This window comes from Meleagris gallopavo, unplaced genomic scaffold (assembly GCF_905368555.1).
Source record: "Meleagris gallopavo unplaced genomic scaffold, MGAL_WU_HG_1.1 scaffold_11, whole genome shotgun sequence".
Classification (NCBI taxonomy): Eukaryota; Metazoa; Chordata; class Aves; order Galliformes; family Phasianidae; genus Meleagris; species Meleagris gallopavo.
The window spans coordinates 59,515-74,796 of NW_028147025.1; the positions used below are offsets into that span (position 1 = coordinate 59,515).

Here is a 15,282-nt window from a genome sequence, read left to right on the forward strand (position 1 = left end):
AACCACCTCATAGCCACGACCCCATAACCACCCCATAGGGACCCCATAAACCAACCCATAAATACCCCATAACCAGCCCATAGGGCCCCATAGCCACCCCATAACCACCCCATAGCACCACATAGCCACCACAAGCCCCATAACCACCCCATAGATAACCCTGCCCTATGCACACCCCATAACCACCCCATAAGACCCCATAACGATCCCGTAACCACCCCATAGAGCCCCATACAGCCCCATAACCACCTTATAACGACCCCATAACCACCCCATAGAGACCCCATACAGACCCTATAACCACCCTACAGACAGCCCTATAGAGCCCCATACAAACCCCATAACCACCCTATAACGACCCCATAACCCCCTTACAACGACCCCATGGACCCACACACCCACCCCACAGACCCTACAGCTCCTACAAGCCCCTAAAGGCCCCCCTTCCACCCCACAGACCCCACATCGACTCCCCACCCACCCCATCACCCCAACCCCACCCCACAACACTCACGGGCCGGCCTCCCTCCCACCCCACAACTCCCACAGACCCCAGACCCGCCCCACAGCCCCTATAGGCTCTTCCTCCCCACCCCACAGACCCCATATCGACCCCACAGACCCCCCAGGCTCCCCCCCCCCGCCCACAGCGCCTGTAGGCCGCAGGCCCGGCCCCACAGATCTGTCCTCCGTCCTCCCCCCCCGCCCCATAACCCCACCTCCCTGCCCCATAAGCCCACCCCATAGATCCCTCAGCCCCCTCCCCGTGACCCCGCCCACCCCGTAGCGCCCCCCCCAGGCCCGCCGCCCCGCCCCTCCCCGCCGTTCCTCACCGGTTCCCGTTCCTCCGCCGCCGCCGCCGCCCTCTGCAAAATGGCGCCGCGGCTGAGGCGCGCCGGAAGTTCCGGTCCCGCGCGGAGTTGTGCGCATGCGCCGGACGGCGAGCCACGCCTCTTTACGGGCGGGATTCACATCTCATTGGCTGGAACCGACTCAACGGGCGGCGATTGGTCGACGGGGCCGTGATGTGATTGGTCAACGGGAACGAGAGGGCGGAACTGAGAGCGGAACCGTGAGAGGATCCGCGCGCTGATTGGTTCAAGGGAAAGAGAAGGGGGCGGGTCTGAGAGCTGATTGGCCCGACGGGGCGGCGCGCGCACGCGCGGGAAGAGAGAAACTCAAAGGGCGGGAACAAAATGGCGGCGGCCTTCTGAGGGTGCGCTCCGCTTGGGGGGTCGGGGGGGTCGGGGAGTCTTGGGGAGAAATTTGTGGGTCGGAGGGGGGTCAAGGGGGGGCCTGGGGGGGGAGGGGTCCGGGGGGTCGGTTTGGGGAGGGTGTTGGGGGTCTGAGTTGGGGGGGGGGGGCTGAGGGTCTCTGTGGGCCTCGGGGTGTGGGGGAGGGGCTGGAAGGGGGGGCCTCTATGGCCCCCCCCCCATTTTGTCGTTATTGTGGTCCCACACCCCAATATTATCTCTCTATGGAGCCCCCCACCCCCATATTTCTTTCCTATAGGACCCTCCCCAATATTTTCCTCCTTTTGGGTCTCCCCACCCCCCATATTTTCTCTCTATGGGGGGGGTTCATGGGGGTCTCCCCCCCCCCCATATCGTTTCCCTATAGGGATCCCCCCACCAACATTACCTCCCTATGCACCGCCCCCCCCTGCCCCCTATAATTCCATCCCATAGGGATCTCCCCCCCATTTTGTCATTATTGTGGACCCCCCCCCCCAATATTATCTCACCCCCCCCATATTTCTTTCCTATAGGATCCCTCCCCCTCCCCCCAGTATTTCCCCTTTTTGGGACCCCCCCCAAATCTCATTACCGTCTCCTTCTACCCCCCCTCTCTGTTTCTATTCCCCTTCCTTATAGGACCCCCCCTCCCCAAAATGGCGGTGACGACACCAGAGGACCCCACGCCAACACTCTGCCCCCCCCTGGACCCCCCCGGCGATTCCGTCCCCTCCCCCCAAGCCCTCAGACCCCCCCACCGGCTCAGGGGGGGGCAGAAGAAGAAGAAGAGGAAGAAGAGGAAGAGGAGGAGGCCGAAGACGAAGAGTGGGGGGTGGAATGCAGCGACGAGGAACTGAATTTGGGGGGGGGAAACCTTGGTTACCCCCACCCGAAGAAGTGCTGAGGTTGTACGAATGCATCGCCAGGGTTGGGGTCCTCCCCCTCGCTGCCCCCCCCCGGCCACGAAGAGCCCCCACCCCCGAAAGACCCCCCCGAAAGGAGGAGGAGGGAGGGAGGAGGTGATGGGCGGCGGCACACCTAGGGGGAGGGGGGGGGGAAGTTAGTTGGGGGGGGGGGGAGGGACCCTTTTTTGGGGGGGCGTTGTGGGGGGGGAACCATTTTTTATGGGGGGGGGGATGGAAGGTAGTTTTGGGGTGGTGGGGGGCAGAATTTGGGGTGGGAGACCCCATTTTGGGGGTGGGGGACCGTTTTGAGGGGGGGACCCTGGAAGGGGACCGTTTTGGTGGGTCCTGGGGGGCAGTTGTGGGGGGGGGGGGCACCGATTTGGGGGTCCTGGGAGGATTTAATGGGGTTGGAGAGCACCATTTTGGTAGCGGGGATCCATATTGGGAGGGGGGGGTCAAAATCATTTGGGTCCTGGGGGGCCATTTTGGGGGGGTTGGGACGCCATTTTGGGGAAATTCATTTTGGGGTCATTGAGCGACAGTTTTGGTAAAAAAAAATCCCATTTGGGGTCATTGGCGCCGTATTGGGTCAGAAAATCCCATTTTGGGGTCATTGGGGCCATTTTGGGTCAGAAAATCCCATTATGGGATCATTGGGCGCCATTTTGGGTCAAAAATCCCATTTTGGGGTCATTGGGGGCCATTTTGGGTCAAAAAATGCTATTTGGGGGTCATTGGGCGCCATTTTGTCAAATTTGGGGCTCATTGGGTGCCATTTTGGGTCAGAAAATCTCATTTGGGGTCATTGGGGGCCATTTTGGGACAGAAAATCTCATTTTGGGGTCATTGGGCGCCATTTTGGGTAGAAGCAATCCCATTTGGGTATTGGGGTCATTGGGCGCCATTTTGGGTCAAAAATGCCATTTGGGGTCATTGGGGGCCATTTTGTGGGATTTGGGGGTCATTGGGTGCCATTTTGGGTCAGAAAATCCCATTTTGGGGTATTGGGCACCATTTTGGGTAAAAGCAATCCCATTTGGGTCATTGGGTGCCATTTTGGGTCAAAACATCCCATTTTGGAGTCATTGGGCGCCATTTTGGGTCAGAAAATCCCATTTGGGGGTTATTGGGTGCCATTTTGGGTCAAAAAATCCCATTTTGGGGTCATTGGGCGCCATTTTGGGTCAAAAAATCTCATTTTGGGGTCATTGGGTGCCATTTTGGGGTCACTAGGCACCATTTTGGGTCAAAAAATCCCTTTGGGGGTCATTAACGCCATTTTGTGGGATTTGGGGTCATTGGGAGCCATTTTGGGTCAGAAAATCCCATTATGGGGTCATTGGGCGCCATTTTGGGTCAAAAAATGCTATTTTGGGGTCATTGGGCGCCATTTTGGGTCAAAAAATGCTATTTTGGGGTCATTGGGCGCCATTTTGTGAGATTTGGGGGCCATTGGGTGCCATTTTGGGTCAGAAAATCTCATTTTGGGGTCATTGGGTGCCATTTTGGGTCAGAAAATCTCATTTTGGGGTCATTGGGCGCCATTTTGGGTAAAAGCAATCCCATTTTGGGGTCACTGGGTGCCATTTTGGGTCAAAAAATGCCATCTTGGGGTCATTGGGGGCCATTTCGTGGGATTTGGGGGTCATTGGGCACCATTTTGGGTCAGAAAATCCCATTTTAGGGTGATTGAGTGCCGTTTTGGGTCAAAAAATGCCATTTTGGGGTCATTGTGGGCCATTTTGTGGGATTTGGGGGTCATTGGGCGCCATTTTGGGTCAGCAAATCCCATTTTGGGATCATTGGGCACCATTTTATGGGATTTGGGGGTCACTGAGTGCCATTTTGGGTCAGAAAATCCCATTTGGGGGTCATTGGGTGCCATTTTGGGTCAGAAAATCCCATTTGGGGGTCATTGGGCGCCATTTTAGGTCAGAAAATCCCATTTTGGGGTCATTGGGCGCCATTTTGTGGGATTTGGGGGTCATTGGGCGCCATTTTGGGTAAAAGCAATCCCATTTGGGGTCACTGGGCACCATTTTGGGTCAAAAAATCCCATTTTGGGGTCATTGGGTGCTGTTTTGGGTCAAAAAATCCCATTTTGAGGTCATTGGGTGCTGTTTTGGGTCAAAAAATCCCATTATGGGGTCATTGGGGGCCATTTTAGGTCAAAAAATCCCATTTTGTGGTCATTGGGCGCCATTTTAGGTCAGAAAATCCCATTTTGGGGTCATTGGGTGCCATTTTGGGTCAAAAAATCCCATTTGGGGTCATTGGGTGCCATTTTGGGGTCACTGGGCGCCATTTTGGGTCAAAAAATCCCTTTTGGGGGTCATTAACGCCATTTTGTGGGATTTGGGGGTCATTGGGCGCCATTTTGGGTCAGAAAATCCCATTTTGGGGTCATTGGGTGCCATTTTAGGTCAAAAAATCCCATTTGGGGTCATTGGGTGCTGTTTTGGGTGAGAAAATCCCATTTTGGGGTCACTGGGCGCCACTTTAGTTCAAAAAATGCCATTTTGGGGTCATTGGGCGCCATTTTGTGGGATTTGGGGGTCATTGGGCACCATTTTGGGTCAGAAAATCCCATTTTGGGGTCATTGGGCGCCATTTTAGGTCAAAAAATCCCATTTGGGGGTCATTGGGCGCCATTTTGGGTCAAAAAATGCTATTTTGGGGTCATTGGGCGCCATTTTGGTTCAAAAAATCCCATTTTGGGGTCATTGGGCGCCATTTTGGGTCAAAAAATCCCATTTTGGGGTCATTGGGTGCCGTTTTGGGTCAGAAAATCCCATTTTGGGGTCAAAAAATGCCGTTTTGGGGTCATTGGGGGCCATTTTGTGGGATTTGGGGGTCATTGGGCGCCATTTGGGGTCAAAAAATCCCATTTTGGGGCCACGGTGCTCCCGTTTTGGGTTAAAAAAGGCCAATTTTGGTGCATTTTCCCTCAGAGCTCCGGTCCCCACAGAGTTTGACTTTGAGGACGAACCCACGGCGCCTCGCAGCGCCCTGATGGAGCGACGCCGCACCCCAGGTCTGCCTCTTTTGGGCCAAATTCACACCGTTTGGGGTTTCTGCCTCTTTGTGGGGCTGTTTTCACCTCTTTTTGGGGCAATTTCTGCCATTTTGGGGGGTATTTCTGCCTCTTTTGGGCCAAATTCACCCCGTTTGGGGTTTCTGCCTCTTTTGGGGGCCGTTTTCACCTCTTTTGGGGGCAATTTCTGCCATTTTGGGGGGTATTTCTGCATCTTTTGGGCCAAATTCCTCCCATTTTGGGTTTCTGTCTCTTTTTGGGGCCGTTTCTGCCCTTTTTGGGGCTGTTTCACCTCTTTTTGGGGCCATTTCTGCCATTTTTGGGGGCCATTTCTGCCTCTTTATGGGGCAAATTTTTCCCATTTAGGGTTTCTGTCTCTTTATGGGGCCGTTTCTGCTCTTTTTGGGGCAGTTTCTGCTCTTTTTGGGGCCATTTCCGCCTCTTTTGGGCCAAATTCACCCCGTTTGGGGTTTCTGCCTCTTTGTGGGGCTGTTTTCACCTCTTTTGGGGGCCATTTCTGCCATTTTTGGGGCCATTTCTGCCTCTTTGGGGCCAAATTCACCCCGTTCTGGGTTTCTGCCTCTTTTGGGGGCCGTTTCTGCTCTTTTTGGGGCCGTTTTCACCTCTTTGTGGGGCCATTTCTGCCTCTTTTGGGCCAAATTCACACCGTTTGGGGTTTCTGCCTCTTTGTGGGGCCGTTTCTGCTCTTTTTGGGGCTGTTTTCACCTCTTTTTGGGGCCATTTCTGCCATTTTGGGGGGTATTTCTGCATCTTTATGGGGCAAATTCCTCCCATTTTGGGTTTCTGCCTTTTTTGGGGCCGTTTTCACTTCTTTGTGGGACCATTTCTGCCATTTTTGGGGGCCATTTCTGCATCTTTATGGGGCAAATGTCTCCCATTTTGAGTTTCTGTCTCTTTTTGGGGCCGTTTCCACCTCCTTGTGGGGCCATTTCTGCCTCTTTTGGGCCAAATTCACCCCGTTTGGGGTTTCTGCCTCTTTTGGGGGCCGTTTCTGCTCTTTTTGGGGCCGTTTCCACCTCTTTATGGGGCCATTTCTGCCTCTTGGGCCAAATTCACACCGTTTGGGGTTTCTGCCTCTTTGTGGGGCCGTTTGCCCTTTGGGGGGCGGTTTTCACCTCCTTGTGGGGCCATTTCTGCCTCTTTTGGGCCAGATTCACCCCGTTTTGGGTTTCTGCCTCTTTTGGGGGCCGTTTTCACCTCTTTTTGGGGCCATTTCTGCCATTTTTGGGGGCCATTTCTGCCTCTTTATGGGGTAAATTTCTCCCATTTTGGGTTTCTGTCTCTTTTTGGGGCTGTTTCTGCTCTTTTTGGGGCCGTTTCCACCTCTTTATGGGGCCATTTCTGCTTCTTTTGGGCCAAATTCACCCCGTTCTGGGTTTCTGCCTCTTTTGGGGGTCATTTCTGCCTTTTTTGGGGCTGTTTCACCTCTTTTTGGGGCCATTTCTGCCATTTTTGGGGCCATTTCTGCCTCTTCATGGGGCAAATTCCTCCCATTTTGGGTTTCTGCCTCTTTTTGGGGCCGTTTTCTGCCCTTTTTGGGGCTGTTTCACCTCTTTTTGGGGCCATTTCTGCCATTTTTGGGGGCCATTTCTGCCTCTTTATGGGGCAAATTTTTCCCTTTTAGGGTTTCTGTCTCTTTATGGGGCCATTTCCCCCACTTTTGACCCCATTTCCCCCATTTTTGACCCCATTTCCCCCATTTTTGTCCCCATTTCCCCCATCTTTGTCTCCATTTCCCCCACTTTTGACCCCATTTCCCCCCCTTTTGACCCATTTCCCCCCTTTTGACCCCATTTCCCCCACTTTTGACCCCATTTCCCCCACTTTTGACCCCATTTCCCCACTTTTGACCCCATTTCCCCACTTTTGACCCATTTCCGCCCAATTCTGCCCCGTTTCCCCCCCACTCAGCACTCAATGCATCCCAGCAGCACAGAGCCCCGTTTTCTCTCCCCTTTCCCTTCCCATTTCCCCCCGCGTTGTTCCCCCCCTTCCCCCCCCCCCATCCCCAATTTTAACCGATTTCCCCCTTTTTCACCCCATTTCCAGGCAGCGCTGCCCGCCGCCGCCGGGAGGCCCGTTTGGACAAGGTTTTGTGGGACATGCAGCGGCACCGCCGCTTGGAGGAGCAGATCCTGCGAACGGGCCGCGACCTTTTCCCTCCCAGCAAGTACTGACCCCAAAAACGCCCTTTTTCGCCCCAAAAAGCTGCGATTTCACCCCAAAAACGGACCCGAAAAGGAGACGCGGGGAGAAAAAAACCCCGCTTCAGGACTTCCGTCGCCTGCTTGTGACGTCGCCCGGCCACTTCCTCCTTTAGTCCCGCCTCTTCCGGCCGAGCCTCGCTGCTCAGCCAATCAGGAGCCGCCGCCGGCGCTGTTGGAGGAAGCGCTGTGGGAGGAGCGGATCCCGCGCGCCGCCCGCCAACTTTTCAACCACGCGGCAAATTCTGACCCAAAAACGCCGCTTTCCGCCCCAAAAAATCTGTGCTTTCATCACAAAAATCCGCCGCTTCACCCCCAAAACGAGCCGCGGGGGAGAAAAAGCGCCGCTTCCGGACTTCCGTCGTCTGTCTGTGACGTCACTCGGCCACTTCCGCCTTTGTTCCCGCCTTTTCCAGTCGACTCGTGCCGCTCAGCCAATGAGAAGCCGCCGCCGGCGCGGTTGGACGAAGCGTTGTAAGAGGAGCCGAACCCGGCACCGCCCGCCACCTTTTCAGCCCCCCCCCCCCAACAAACTCTGTCCCCAAAAATGTCGTTTTTCGCCCCAAAACCCCATTGCTTTCACCCCTAAAACGGGTATTTGTCCTCAAAAGTTCCCCTCGTGCGCCAACAGCGCTGCTCTGAACTGCGGTCGCCTGCGGGTGACTTTCCAGCGCCGTCTTCCGGGCTTTAGCCCCGCCTCTTCCGGCCGAGTTGCCGTGCTCAGCCGATCAGCCCGCAGAGCGAGCCGGCGGTCAACCGGAAGCGTGGTGCTGCGCGGTGCATGCCGGGAGCGGAATTTGCCCCCCTCAGACCCCAAATAAACGCCTGCAGACCCCACAGTGCCCCGTGTTGCCCCTTCTCGCCCCACATTTTTACCCCCTCAGGCCCCAAAGTGCCCCGCGTGCCTCCCCAACCCCAAACAATCGCCCCGCTTCGAGCCCCATGGATCCCCGTGGGTAACAACGCCGCCATGGGCTTCCGTCGCCTGTTGCTGACGTCAAAGAGCCAACTTCCGCCTTCCGTCCCGCCTTTTCCGTCCGGGTTGAAGCCGTCAGCCAATGAGAAGCATCCATTGTCACACACCGGAAGCGGAAGTCTCTCCCGACGGCTCTCACTTCCTGGGGATGAACGGAGCTGCGGATCCCGATGGCGGCGGAGGCAGCGGCTGCAGGCGGCGATACCGGGCCTTGAAGCGGCGGCTGCGGCTGCTGCTCTACGTGAGGGGGACGGGGTGTGGGGCCGGCTATGGGGCGGGGATGTGGGGCTGGGTTATGGGGCCGGGTTGTGAGGTCGGTTATGGGGTAGGGATATGGGGTGGAGATATGGGGCGGAGCTGTGGGTCGGTTATGGGGCCGGTTATCGGCTATGGGGCGGGGATGTGGGGCTGGGTTATGGGGCCGGGTTGTGAGGTCGGTTATGGGGCAGGGAGATGGGGTGGAGATATGGGGCCGGTTATGGGGCGGAGCTGTGGGTCGGTTATCGGACCGGCTATGGGGCGGGGATGTGGGGCTGGGTTATGGGGCCGGGTTATGAGATCGGTTATGGGGCAGGGATATGGGGTCAAGATATGGGGCGGAGCTGTGGGTCGGTTATGGGGCCGGTTATCGGATCGGCTATGGGGTTGGTTATAGGGCCTGGATGTGGGGTAGGGTTATGGGGTCGGTTATAGGACGTGGATGTGGGGCAGGGCTATGGGGTCGGTTATGGGGTTGGGTTATGGGTGGAGATGTGGGGCAGGGCTATGGGACCGGGTTATTGGGCCAGGAAGTGGGGGAAGGTTATGGGGCTGGGTTATGGGGCTGGGTTATGGGGCAGGGCTGTGGGCTGAGGCGTTTGTGTGGGGCCGTTCCCCCCATAGGAGCAGGAGTGCTTCCAGGAGGAGCTGCGTCGTGCACAGCGCCGCCTGCTGCGTGTCTCGCGGGATAAGAGGTGCGGCCCCACGGCTGCCCCATAGAGACCCCACAGCTGCCCCATAGAGACCCCATAGAGACTCCAGAGGTGCCCCACAGCTGCCCCATAGAGACTCCATAGCTGCCCCACAGCTGCCCCATAGAGACACCACAGCTGCCCCATAGAGACTCCATAGCTGCCCCACAGCTGCCCCATAGAGACCCCACAGCTGCCCCGTAGAGACCCCACAGCTGCCCCACAGCTGCCCCATAGAGACCCCAGAGCTGAGCCATAGAGACCCCACAGCTGCCCCACAGCTGCCCCATAGAGACCCCATAGCTGCCCCATAGAGACCCCACAGCTGCCCCATAGAGACCCCATAGAGACCCCATAGCTGCCCCATAGTCGCCCCATAGAGACCCCATAGCTGCCCCATAGAGACCCCATAGAGACCCCATAGCTGCCCCATAGTCGCCCCATAGAGACCCCATAGCTGCTCCATAGCTGCCCCATAGAGACCCCACAGCTGCCCCATAGAGACCCCATAGAGACCCCATAGCTGCCCCATAGTCGCCCCATAGAGACCCCATAGCTGCCCCATAGAGACCCCATAGAGACCCCATAGCTGCCCCATAGTCGCCCCATAGAGACCCCATAGCTGCTCCATAGCTGCCCCATAGAGACCCCATAGCTGCCCCATAGAGACCCTATTGCTGCCCCATAACTGCCCCACAGCTGCCCCATACAGACCCCATAGCTGCCCCATAGCTGCTTCACGGAGACCCCGTGCCCGTAGGGACCCCCATGTGACCCCCATTGGACCCCCATGGGACCCCCAAGTGCCCCCATGGGACCCCCCTGGGACCCGCCTGTGCCCCCCAACCTCCCCTGTGCCCCTCTGTGCCCCACAGCTTCCTGCTGGACCGGCTGCTGCAGTACGAACAGGTGGATGACGATTCCTCAGGTACTGAGAAAGGAATTGGAGACCGTATCGTGACGTATCGCGATATGTCATGATATATCATGCCGTATTGTGATTAACCACGTTATAATGTGGTAATGTATTGCAATACGTCACGATATGTGCTGAGTTATCGTGAGATATCTTAATAGATGATGATGAGTTAGCATGATAAATTATTCATAAGCGTCTTTTGATATATTGTGATATATTGTGATATATTGTGATATATTGTGAGTAATCATAACGTCACATTATGGTACAGTAAAGCATAGAAAGATGTATTTTTGGGTGATACATTGCGATATATCATGATTTATTACGGTGTATCGTGACGTATTGTGGTGTGTTATGATAAATGGCGACGTTGTACAATGATATCTTACCACATATCGTGACATATCGTGATATATTATGACATACGACATTATGATGCAGTGTTTTGGGACGTATCATGGAGTATTAAACTGCACCACGCAGTATCACGACATATCGTAACGCGACATCTTAACATATTATGCTTTATCGTGACGTGTCGTGATGTATTATGCTGTACCATGACATATTATGATGTATTGTGTTGTATTGTGGTGTATCGCGACGTATCGTATCGTGACATGTGGTAACGTATCACGATCTACAGATTCCGATGCTACCGCCTCCTCAGACAGCGACGGGGAAACGCCAAAAGGGGCGGAGCCGCCTCCCCTTAAAAGGTAACGGAGTGGGCGTGGCCTAGGGAAGCCCCGCCCTCTTTTTTTCCCCCCCAACATGGCCGCCACACTCTGCCCCCCTGTCCAATAGGAAGCGCAGCCCCACGGGGGGTGGAGCCTCACCACCGCCCGCCCCCGGCCTGGCTCCGCCCACTTCCTACCTGAGCACGGTGAGTCACTTCCGGCAAGATGGCCGCCTGCATCCGGGAGCCGCCATATTTGGAGGGCGTGGGGGTGGAGGGGAAGGGGCTGGGAGCCGCCATCTTGGGAAGCGGGTTCCTCCATCTCGGGGCCGCCATCTTGGAAGGGCAGCTAACCATTTTTGGGGTGTGAGCCGCCATCTTGTGGTCAGACCCCGCCCCCACGGCTCTTCCTGACCTCTGACCTCTGCCCTTTGACCCCCCCAGCTGGCCTCCCCCCCTTACAGCCCCTTCCCAGCTGATTACCTGGCCCCCCCCCGAGCGGCCGCGCGGCCCCACGCGCCGCAATAAAGGATCCCGACGCCTGCAGGTACGCGCTCACCCTGCCCCATAGAGCCCAACTCTGCCCCACAGATCCCAGTTTCTGCCCCACGGATCCTGATCCTGTCCTATAGATTCCAATTTTACCTCACAGGTCCCGACTCTGCCCCATAGGTCCCGGTCTTGCGGTTTAGATTCCAATCCTACCCCATAGATACTGACCCTGCCCCATAGATATTGATTCTGCCCCATAGATACCGATCCCCCCCACCCAAAGCCCTTTTTTAATCTCCACCCCTCACCTGCATCCCCTTTCCCAAGCCCCGCCCCTTTCTAAGCTCCGCCTGCTCTCTAAGCCCCGCCCCTTCCCAAGCTCCGCCCCTCACCCAAAGCCCTTTTCTAATCTTCACCTCTCATCTACATCCCCTTTACCAAGCCCCGCCTCCTTCCCAAGCCCCGCCCCCTTTCTAAGCTCTGCCTGCTCTCTGAGCCCCGCCCCCTTCCAAAACCCCACCCTTTTTTCCTAAGCCCCGCCCCTCACCCATAGCCCTTTTCTAATCTCCACCCCTCACCTGCATCCCCTTTCCCAAGCCCCGCCCCCTTTCTAAGATCTGCCTGCTCTCTAAGCCCCGCCCCCTTCCCAAGCCCCGCCCCTCACCCATGGTCCTTTTCTAATCTTCACCCCTCACCTGCATCCCCTTCCCAAGCCCCGCCCCCTTTCCCAAGCCCCGCCCCTTCTAAGATCTGCCTGCTCTCTAAGCCCCGCCCCTTAACATACCCTTTCCCAAGCCCCGCCCCCTTCCCAAGCCCCGCCCCCACCCATACTCCCTTTCTAATCTCCACTCTTCACCTGCATCCCCTTCCCAAGCCCCGCCCCCTTCTCAAGCCCCGCCCCATTCTAAGCTCTGCCTGTTCTCTAAGCCCCGCCCCTTAATGCACCCGTTCCCAAGCCCGCCCCCCTTCCCAAGCCCCGCCCCCACCCATAGCCCGTTTCTAATCCCCACCCCTCACCCGCACCCCCTTCCCAAGCCCCGCCCCCTTACCGAAGCCCCGCCCCTTCCCCACTTAACCCTTTCCTCCCCGCAGCTCCCGGCCGCCCCCCCGCCATCGCTGCCGTTCCCCCCTCCCCGTGGAATTGGGGGGGGTCCCGTGGCCACACCGCCTCCCCCCCCCAAAGCCCCCGGCCCCGTGCCCCAAACCGTCCCGCGGCGCCTGCTGAGCGATGGGGGGGACGGCAGCGGGGACGACGGGATGGATGGGGACGACGAGCTCGTCATCGACATCCCCGAGTGACGGCCGGCACCAAGTCGACCCCAGACGGACCCAAAATGGGGAGAAATCGACCCCAAGTGGAGAGAAACCGACCCAAATCGACCCGAAATGGGGAGAAATCGACCCCAAATGGAGAGAAACCGACCCAAATCGACCCCGAAATGGAGAGAAACCGACCCAAATCGACCCAAAATGGGGAGAAATCGACCCCAAATGGACCCAAATTGAACCTAAATGGACCCAAATTGAGAAAAAACCGACCCAAATTGAGCCAAAATGGGAAGAAATCGACCCCAAGGGGGAGAAATCGACCCCAAATGGAGAGAAACCGACCCAAATGGACCCAAAATGGGGAGAAATCGACCCCAAGTGGACCCAAATTGAACCTAAATGGACCCAAAATGGAGAGAAACTGACCCAAATTGACCCAAAATGGGGAGAAATCGACCCCAAGGGGGAGAAATCAACCCCAAATGGAGAGAAACCAACCCAAATCGACCCGAAACGGGGAGAAATCGACCCCAAATGGACCCAAATTGAACCTAAATGGACCCAAATTGAGCCTAAATGGACCCAAAATGGAGAGAAACCGACCCAAATTGACCCGAAATGGGGAGAAATCGACCCCAAATGGACCCACGTGGACTCAAAATGGAGAGAAACCGACCTAAATGGACACAAATTGAACCTAAATGGACCCAAATTGAGCCTAAATGGACTCACGTGGACCCAAATTGAGAAAAATCGACCCAAACTGACCCAAAATGGGGAGAAATTGACCCCAAATGGACTCATGTGGACCCAAAATGGAGAGAAATGGACTCACATGGACCCAAAATGGAGAAAAATTGACCCAAATTAACCCCAAATGGGAAGAAATTGATCCCAAATGGACTCACGTGGATCCAAAACGGAGAGAAATGGACCCAAATCAACACAAAATGGAGAGAAATCGGCCCCAAATGGACCCAAATCGAGCCTAAATGGACCCAAATTGAAAAAATCGACCCAAACTGACCTGAAATAGGGAGAAATTGACCCCAAATGGACCCCGTGGGGGAGAAATCGACCCCAAATGGAGAGAAACCGACCCAAATGGACCCGAAATGGGGAGAAATCGACCCCACATGGACTCACGTGGACCCAAAATGGAGAGAAACCGACCCAAATCAACACAAAATGGAGAGAAATCGGCCCCAAATGGACCCAAATCGAGCCTAAATGGACCCAAATTGAGAAAAACCGACCCAAATTGACCTGAAATAGGGACAAATCAACCCCAAATGGACCCAAATTGACCCAAAATTGACCCTAAATGGAGAGAAATGGATCCCAATCCACCCTAAATGGAGAGAAATCGACCCGAAATGGACCCAAATTGACCCAAAACGACCCTAAATGGATCCAAAATGGAGAGAAATGGACCCAAATCCACCCTAAATGGAGAAAAATCGACCGCAAATCGACCCTAAATGGACCCAAATTGACCTAAAATGGACCCAAAATGGAGAGAAATGGACCCCAATCCACTCTAAATGGAGAGAAATTGACCCTAAATGGACCCGAATTGACTCTAAATGGACCCAAATCGACGCAAAACGGAGAGAAATGGACCTTAAATGGACCCAAAACGACCCTAAATTGACCCAAAATGGAGAGGAATGGACCCAAATCCACCCTAAATGGAGAGAAATCAACCCCAAATCGACCCAAAATGGACCCAAATTGACCCTGAATTGTCCCAAAATGGAGAGAAATTGACCCAAATTGACCTGAAATTGACCCTAAATGCAGAGAAATGGACCCAAATCCACCCTAAATGGAGAGAAATCGACCCCAAATTGACCCAAATTGACCCAAAACGGAGAGAAATCGACCCGAAATGGAGAGAAATCAAACTGAAATGGACCCAAAATGGCTCAAAATTGACCCAAAATTTGGGGGGGGGGGAGGGGAGGGGATTATCGCCATCCCGGAGTGGGGGGGGGGGGAGACCCAAAAAGGACCCAAATGACCCCAAAACGCGGCTGGAGATGCTGCCAAAGTGCCCCAAAAAACCCGAAATTCGCCCCAAAATGAAACCAGGATTGGGTCAAAATGGGGATCGGGGGGGGGGGGGGGGGGGAAGGGGGGGGGGCGGGGTCCTGGGTGTCCCCAAATCGCCCCCAAACCGGCGCCCCGCCCCCCATCCCGACCCCGTTGCGATTTTGGGCCACGTGGGGAGGGCGCTTCCGGTCGCGGCGCCGGTGTTTGTGCGTCACTTCCGGTTCGAGGCGGCGACAATAGACATCACTTCCGGTTGCCATTTTTTTTTTTTCCTCCTCCCTCACAGGAAGGCGCCTCAGCGCAGTTTTATTGGTGAGGTGGGCGGGGCTTAAAAGGGGCGGGGCTTAAAGGGGGCGGGGCTTCTGAACACCTGTGGGCGGGGCCTGGGAGTGCTATGGGGCAGCTCCATAGATCTATGGGGGCGGGACAGCCCCACACCATTGGTGTCACGCGTCTATGGGGCAGCCCCACACATCGATGGGGCGCTGATCTTGTGTGGGGCAGCCCTACACATCTATGGGGTGTTGATCCGGATCTATG

The 15,282-nt window shown here is 55.9% G+C and overlaps 4 protein-coding genes and 1 long non-coding RNA gene across 6 annotated transcripts in view; 3 read left to right on the forward strand and 2 right to left on the reverse strand.

Annotated features, from left to right (window-relative positions):
• Window positions 1-1,238, reverse strand: part of TAOK2 (TAO kinase 2) — a 35,212-nt gene extending 33,974 nt beyond the window's left edge. The window contains exon 1 of one of the 2 annotated variants that reach the window (XM_085215242.1): window positions 834-1,238. The gene's annotated coding sequence lies outside the window, so the exon portion shown is untranslated. The remainder of the gene's footprint in view (window positions 1-833) is intronic. The other variant, XM_085215241.1, reaches the window with a different exon arrangement.
• PAGR1 (PAXIP1 associated glutamate rich protein 1) lies at window positions 929-8,236 on the forward strand. The gene is given in 6 exon segments (XM_085215247.1): window positions 929-1,034; window positions 1,769-2,095; window positions 2,098-2,254; window positions 4,077-4,143; window positions 4,757-5,174; window positions 7,245-8,236. Coding segments are annotated over 6 exon segments (1,203 nt in total). The 3' UTR covers window positions 7,373-8,236.
• Window positions 5,330-6,961, reverse strand: LOC146541953 (uncharacterized). The gene is made up of 2 exons (XR_014880798.1): window positions 5,901-6,961; window positions 5,330-5,673 (listed from the first exon to the last, which is right to left on the reverse strand). It is a non-coding gene; the product is annotated as an uncharacterized LOC146541953 (long non-coding RNA).
• A 218-nt stretch (window positions 8,237-8,454) lies between the features above and the next one.
• Window positions 8,455-12,646, forward strand: INO80E (INO80 complex subunit E). Its single transcript, XM_085215239.1, has 7 exons — window positions 8,455-8,616; window positions 9,258-9,328; window positions 10,201-10,253; window positions 10,894-10,966; window positions 11,055-11,133; window positions 11,371-11,473; window positions 12,511-12,646. The coding sequence occupies exons 1-6, from the start codon at window positions 8,458-8,460 to the stop codon at window positions 11,452-11,454; spliced, it is 519 nt and encodes a 172-aa protein (XP_085071365.1). The 5' UTR covers window positions 8,455-8,457; the 3' UTR covers window positions 11,455-11,473; window positions 12,511-12,646.
• Window positions 12,647-15,001, forward strand: LOC146541954 (uncharacterized). The gene has a single exon (XM_085215238.1). The coding sequence runs from the start codon at window positions 12,647-12,649 to the stop codon at window positions 13,556-13,558; it is 912 nt and encodes a 303-aa protein (XP_085071364.1). The 3' UTR covers window positions 13,559-15,001.
• Window positions 15,002-15,282: the final 281 nt, after the last annotated feature.

Coding starts and splice junctions, on each gene's coding strand:
- INO80E (XM_085215239.1), top strand. CDS start 8,458: ATGAGAAGCATCCATTGTCACACACCGGAAGCGGAAGTCTCTCCCGAC. Junction 8,617..9,257: donor GGCTGCGGCTGCTGCTCTAC/GTGAGGGGGACG, acceptor TTCCCCCCATAG/GAGCAGGAGTGCTTCCAGGA. Junction 11,134..11,370: donor CCACTTCCTACCTGAGCACG/GTGAGTCACTTC, acceptor TGACCCCCCCAG/CTGGCCTCCCCCCCTTACAG.
- LOC146541954 (XM_085215238.1), top strand. CDS start 12,647: ATGGGGGGGACGGCAGCGGGGACGACGGGATGGATGGGGACGACGAGC.